The sequence below is a fragment of the Triticum urartu genome, chromosome 4, assembly GCF_003073215.2.
Source record: "Triticum urartu cultivar G1812 chromosome 4, Tu2.1, whole genome shotgun sequence".
NCBI lineage: Eukaryota > Viridiplantae > Streptophyta > Magnoliopsida > Poales > Poaceae > Triticum > Triticum urartu.
Genome location: NC_053025.1, coordinates 453,778,816 through 453,786,073, shown reverse-complemented (window position 1 = coordinate 453,786,073; position 7,258 = coordinate 453,778,816). Strand labels below are relative to the sequence as shown.

The 7,258-nt window shown below is 42.2% G+C and overlaps 1 protein-coding gene across 1 annotated transcript; it reads right to left on the bottom strand.

Moving 5' to 3' along the window:
• Positions 1-1,194: 1,194 nt before the first annotated feature.
• LOC125554799 lies at positions 1,195-3,816 on the bottom strand. The gene is made up of 2 exons (XM_048718212.1): positions 3,004-3,816; positions 1,195-1,227 (listed from the first exon to the last, which is right to left on the bottom strand). Exons 1-2 carry the CDS (start codon positions 3,814-3,816, stop codon positions 1,195-1,197), a joined length of 846 nt encoding a protein of 281 aa, XP_048574169.1.
• Between the last annotated feature and the right edge of the window lie 3,442 nt (positions 3,817-7,258).

Genomic DNA, 7,258 nt, shown 5'->3' with positions numbered 1-7,258 from the left:
CTTGCACTTCTTTTGCAATACGAGGATGAGCTGGTTGCCGTTGAAGAATTTGATCAGCGTTTTCTTTAGCACCATCTTCTTCAGCATTTTCTTCAGGTGCATTAGCTCGACGTTCTTCATGTTCTGGAATGAATTCTTCAGTAGATTCTTAAGTGGGAATGACATCCTTAGTAGCCTTGAACTTGATAATTTCCTCAGGTGCTGGTTCATCTACCGCAGTAGGTAGGTGCTCTCTTTGCGAGCCATTAGTTTCATCAAACCGCACATCTACAGTTTCAACAACCTTGTGAAGAACGTTGTTGAAGACTCTGTAGGTGTGCGAGTCCTTTCCGTAACCAAGCATAAAACCTTCATGTGCTTTCGGTGCAAATTTTGAGTTGTGATGAGGATCTCTTATCCAACATTTAGCATCGAAGACTTTGAAATAACTTACATTGGGTTTCTTATCAGTGAGGAGTTCATAGGCAGTCTTCTTGAAGAATTTGTGAAGATATACTCTGTTGATGATGTGGCACGCAGTATCAATTGCCTCAGTCCAGAACCGACGAGGCGTTTTGTATTCATCAAGCATAGTGCGAGCCATCTCAGCAAGTGTCCTGTTCTTGCGCTCCACGACGCCGTTCTGCTGAGGAGTGTAAGGAGCAGATAACTCATGAGTAATACCAAGTTCATCAAGATAGTCATCGAGACCAGAATTCTTGAACTCAGTGCCATTGTCACTTCTGATGTGCTTGATCTTCACACCAAAGTTGGTTGAAGCCCTCGAGGAAAATTGTTTGAAGACTTCCTGCACTTCATGTTTGTAAGTAACAAGGTGTACCCATGTATAACGAGAGTAATCATCAACAATAACAAAGCCATATTGAGATGCTTCATTTGAAATAGCAGAATAATGATTAGGACCGAAGAGATCCATGTGAAGCAATTCAAATGGGCGAGTAGTGGTCATGATAGTCTTCGCTGGATGCTTGGCCTTTGTCATCTTCCCAGGTTCACAGGCTCCGCACAGGTGATCCTTGAGGAATTTGACATTCTCGATGCCAATGACATGCTTCTTCTTCACAAGCGTGTGCAAATTCCTCATGCCTGCATGACCAAGTCGTCGATGCCAGAGCCAGCCTTCCGAAGCTTTTGCAAGTAAGCACATGGCTGGTTGTGGTCCTGTAGAGAAATCAACAATATATAGGTCTCCTCTCATAAAGCCTTCAAAGACTTTGGAATTGTCAGCTTCCATAACCACAACACAACAGTACTTGCCAAAGACAACAACCATATCAAGATCACAAAGCATTGAGACAGACATAAGGTTGTATCCTAAGGACTCAACAAGCATGACTTTGTCCATGTGTCGATCCTTTGTGATCGCAACCTTACCTAGACCCAATACCTGACTTTTGCCTTTGTCAGCAAAAATGATATGCTTCAGATGCGACGGAGATAATGGAGCATCCATCAATAGATTCTTGTCACCAGTCATGTGGTTTGTACATCCACTATCGAGGACCCACTCAGTGGCTTTGGGTTGATCATCCTGCAGATGAATTAGTGCATCTTACAAACTCATATACTTCATCAGTGAATAATATGACATCAATTCATTAGATCAATTTCATCAAGCAAAAGAACAGATAAAGTAGTGTGAGGACGTGAGAAATGAAAGTTCATTTCTTCATGATTAGCCCGCGTCCTATCAGGCATGCTCAGGTCTCCAGCAAATTCTTCAGACGATTACGTACGTATGGAGACCTGACCCTGCAGAAGAGATTAGTTCTTTTTCTTCACCACCCACATCTGAAGGGGCGGCAAAGAGTTCATCATTCTGCGAGCTCCATACGAGAAGGATGGCATAGAAGCCAGTCCATTTAGTTTCACATAAGAGGGGTTAGAATAAGCATAAGAGTAAGCAGAGAAATTCTTCGAGGACTTATGGACATAATAATTTGAAGAATAATGCACATATCCATGATCCTTAGATCTTCCCTGCGAAACAGACGGGTTAGCGCGATGATGTTCATATGAGGACTTTGATCCTTTTGAGGAATATGATCCATGTGAGGAGTTTTGTCCGTATGAGGACTTGGATCCATATGAAGAATTTGGTCCATATGAAGCATTTGTTCTGGGGTTCCTATTCTTCACATGTGGCGTCATGATGACATTCACCTGAAGATTTTCAAGGCATCTTTTGGGAACCCAGATTTTCTTCATAGGGGGACCGTTCCTGCAGTTAGTGCCAACATATCTAGCAAATACTTCACCATTCTGATTTTTGAACAGTTTGTAGTTGGAGTCAAATGACTCATCATCAGAATGAGGAGATTCACATGCATATCCAGATAGGTTAGATGGATCAACTGGAGGTCCCTTTGCAGCAACCCATGTAGTTTTGGGGTACTGCTCAGGCTTCCTATATGTACCATCAGCATTGAGTTTCCTCTCAAAGGCAATACCCTCTTTCCTAGGGTTCCTGTTGAGGATCTGCTTTTTAAGCACATCACAAAGAGCCTGATGCCCTTTGAGGCTTTTGTACATGCCTGTCGTGTACAATTCCTTCAGCCCTGCATCGTGAGTGATACTAGCAATGTCCTCAGATGAGGAATTAGTGATAGCAGAGGCATGTGAAGAATTTGAAACATTAGCAGCATTTGAACATTCAGGTGAAGAATTAGCAGATTCACGTTCAATGCATTTCAAACATGGAGGAACAAATTCTTCTTGAGACGCGCTGATTTGTTGAGCAAGTAATGAATCGCGCTCCTTCTGAAGATCTTCATAACTCACTCTTAGCTTCTCAAGATCTTGCTTTCTTTGAAGAAATTCATAAGAAAGCTTCTCGTGATCGGATAAGAGAGTGTTATGATGACTTTGAAGATTGTCAAACCTAGTATGAAATCTCTGAAGATTTTCAGTCAAGGCTTTAGTGCGATCCATTTCTTCACCCAACATATCATCACTTTTGTCTAGCATGTTTTGAACCTTTTCTAAAGCCCTTTGTTGTTTTACAGCAATCTTAGCAAGTTTAGAATAGTTGGGCTTAAGGTTTTCATCAGATTCATTCTCACTTGATTCAGATGAGGTATATTTGAGTACCTTGGCACCCTTTGCCATGAAGCAATAAGTGGGAGCGTAGTCATCATCCCCTTCATCAGCTTTGTTGGCGAGGTCATTTTCTTCAGTGTTGAAGATAGACTTGCTGACGAATGCAGTAGCGAGAGCTAGGCTCGCCACTCCGGATTCGGACTCCTCAGATGACTCCTCTTCCTCATTTTCTTTAGATTCAGCCTCAGAGTCCATTTCCTTGCCAATGAATGCCCTGGCCTTCTTGGAGCTGCTCTTCTTGTGATGTGAAGGCCTTGAGGATTTTGATGATGAGGATTTTGTGGATTTCTTCCTTTTCTTCGCATCATTAGAACTGTAATCCTTGTATTTCTTCTTCTTTGATTCCTTTTCCCATTGAGGACAATCTTGAATGTAATGTCCAGGCTTCTTGCATTTGTGGCAAAGCCTCCTCTTGTAGTCACTGGATGAGGAATCACTGCTCCTTGAGGGTCTTCCAAGGTGACCACGTCTTGAGAACTTTTGAAACTTCTTCACAAGCAGAGCCAGATCATGGCTTAGTTCTTCAGGATCACCAAGGCTGCTACCAGAGTCTTCATCCTCGGACTCAGATACTGCCTTGGCCTTCAGTGCACGTGTTCTGCCATAGCTTGAACCATAGAGATCTCTCTTTTCAGCAAGTTGGAACTCATGAGTATTTAGCCTTTCGAGAATATCAGCGGGATCAAGTGACTTGTAATCAGCACGTTCTTGTATCATCAATGCCAGAGTGTCAAATGAGGAATCAAGCGATCTCAGCAATTTCTTCACCACCTCATGGTCGGTGATGTCAGTGGCACCAAGTGCTTGAAGCTCATTTGAGATGTCAGTGAGGCGATCGAAGGTTTGTTGAACATTTTCATTGTCGAGTCTTTTGAAGCGGTTGAAGAGATTGCGAAGAACATCAACTCGAGAGTCACGCTGAGTTGAGACTCCTTCATTAACTTTGGACAACCTATCCCAGATAAGCTTCACTGTCTCCAAAGCACTCACTCTGTCATACTGTCCTTTGCTCATATGGCCACATATGATATTCTTCGCTTGAGAGTCGAGTTGCTTGAATCTCTCCACATCAGCAACATTCAGAGAAGGTGTGACTGAGGGAACACCATTTTCCACAACATACTAGAGATCGTTATCAATTGCTTCAAGATGCATTCGCATCTTATTCTTCCAGTAGGGGTAGTCCATCCCATCGAAGGTAGGACACCCAGCAGAGACCTTGATACCTGTGGTCGACATAACTAAAACTCCAGGCGGTTAAACCAAAATCACACAGAACAAGGGAGTACCTTGCTCTGATACCAATTGAAAGTGCGTTATATTGACTAGAGGGGGGTGAATAGGCGATTTTTATGAAATTCTTCACTGAGGAATTTGCCGGTGAGGAAATTCCTTAGCGAAGAACTGCTAGCAGCGAAATAAGTACTCAAAAGTAAACATAACAGAATACACGCATGGTCATCATGATGAAATGAAGGCAAGCACAGAGTACAGGTAGCGTAAGCACAGGATAACACAGGATGAAGACAATCAGACTGAAGAAATTGAACTCAGGAAATTGAGAAAGTCTTCAGTCAAAGTCTTCAAGCACAGATATGAACAAGCACACAACACAGTTATGAGGAAATGAAAGAGTTGAGGAAATAGAACCAGTAAGCTTGGTGAAGACAATGATTTGGTAGACCAGTTCCAACTGCTGTCTTAGTTGTACGTCTGGTTGGAGCGGCTGAGTATTTAAACTCGAGGACACACAGTCCTGGACACCCAGTCCTGAACACGCAGCTCAGGACACCCAGTCCTCACCGTATTCTCCTTGAGCTAAGATCACACAGACCTCGCCCAATCACTCGTGGTAAGTCTTTAGGCGACTTCCAAACCTTCACAAACTTGGTCACTTGGCGATCCACAATTCCTCTTGGATGCTCTAGACCATGAAGACTAACCGTCTAGAAGAAGCACAGTCTTCAAAGGTAACAAGCGTCAGATCCATGCAGGATCAATCTCTTCAGTGATGCTCAATCAATTGGGGGTTTGTAGGTGTTTGGGTTTTGGGTTTTTCCTCACTTGATGATTTTTGCTCAAAGTCCTTAGAGGATGGGTTGCTCTCAAATGACAAGTGCCAGTTTCTCTCGGAGCAGCCAACCAGCTAGTGGTTGTAGGGGGCGGCTATTTATAGCCTAGGGAGCAACCCGACATGATAAGACATAAATGCCCTTCAATGATATGACCGTTAGGTGGATAGATATTTTGGGACAGCTGGCGCATAGCACAGCAACAGTCGGAATTTTGAGTAGCAAAATCCTCAGGGCTATCATGTTCCTCATTGTGTAGGAAATCCGCACTGGTGAATTCCTAACTCCTCAGTCAGGACAAATTCCTCAGAGACCAGAAGAACTTCGTCTCTGTCACTGAAGAAATTGAGTGAACTGTATGAGATTTCCAATGGCTTCACTCGAAGGGATTGGTAGGTGTAGGACTTTGAGTTGAGCATCACATGGAAATTTTTCCTTAGTATTTCCTCGACCCCCTTTAACAGTATGGTGTTTCCTATGACTCAAGAAAGAGAAAATGAAACTACGAAAACAAAAGTCTTCACGCTTCATGTTCCTCGAACGAATACCAAGTCTTCAAGGTCACACCAATTTATTCACTTTCAAAGTCTTCAGAAAGTCTTCAGTGATCCAGAGTCTTCAGTCGAAGAACTTCATTTTTAGGGGCCGACTTTCTCTGTAAATATCAAACTCCTTATAGACTTATAGACCTGTGTACACTCACAAACGCATTAGTCCCTTAACCTATAAGTCTTCAATACACCAAAATCACTAAGGGGCACTAGATGCACTTACAGTAGTTTGCTTAATAATAATATGCTTGGTATTCAAGATTTGTAAAACTTTCTTTTGAGTGCGTTGAATACTAAGAAAAAAATTGATGCTTGATAATTGTTTTGAGATATGAGGATGGTGATATTAGAGTCATGCTAGTTGAGTAGTTGTGAATTTTAGAAATGCTTGTGTTAAAATTTGTGATTCCCGTAGCATGCACGTATGGTGAACCGTTATGTGATGAAGTCGGAGCATGATTTATTTATTGATTGTCTTTCTTATGAGTGGCGGTCAGGGACAAGCGATGGTCTTTTCCTACCAATCTATCCCCCTAGGAGCATGCGCGTAATACTTTGCTTTGATAACATCTAGATTTTTGCAATAAGTATATGAGTTCTTTATGACTAATGTTGAGCCCATGGATTATACGCACTTTCCTTCCTTCCACCATTGCTAGCCTCTCTAATACCGCGCACTTTTCGCCGGTATCATACACCCACCAAATACCTTCCTCAAAACAGCCACCATACCTACCTATCATGGCATTTCCATAGCCATTCCGAGATATATTGCCATGCAACTTTCCACCGTTCCGTTCATTATGACACGCTCCATCATTGCCATATTGCTAGCATGATCATGTAGTTGACATCGTATTTGTGGCAAAGCCACCGTTCATAATTCTTTCATACATGTCACTCTCGATTCATTGCATATCCCGGTACACCACCAGAGGCATTCATATAGAGTCATATTTTATTCTAAGTATTGAGTTGTAATTGTTGAGTTGTAAGAAAAATAAAAAGTGTGATGATCATCATTTTTAGAGCATTGTCCCAAGTGAGGAAAGGATGATGGAGACTATGATTCCCCCACAAGTCGGGATGAGACTCCGGACAAAAAATAAAAAAAAAGATGCCAAAAAAAGGCCCAAACAAAAAAAGAGAGAAAAGGAGAGAAGGGACAATGTTACTATCCTTTTACCACACTTGTGCTTCAAAGTAGCACCATGATCTTCATGATAGAGAGTCTCTCATTCTGTCACTTTCATATACTAGTTGGAATTTTTCATTATAGAACTTGGCTTGTATATTCCAATGATGGGCTTCCTCAAAATGCCCTAGGTCTTCATGAGCAAGCGAGTTGGATGCACACCCACTTAGTTTCTTTTGTTGAGCTTTCATATACTTATAGCTCTAGTGCATCCGTTGCATGGCAATCCCTACTCACTCACGTTGATATCTATTGATGGGCATCTCCATAGCTTGTTGATACACCTAGTTGATGTGAGACTATCTTCCCCTCTTTTTGTCTTCTCCACAACCACCATTCTA

Bases quoted from the DNA above. Each gene is read 5' to 3' on its own strand.
- LOC125554799 (XM_048718212.1), bottom strand. From the start codon at position 3,816: ATGATACAAGAACGTGCTGATTACAAGTCACTTGATCCCGCTGATATT. The intron at 1,228-3,003 runs GTAAAACAACAA...TGGTTATGGAAG, and splicing joins CTAAACTTGCTAAGATTGCT to CTGACAATTCCAAAGTCTTT.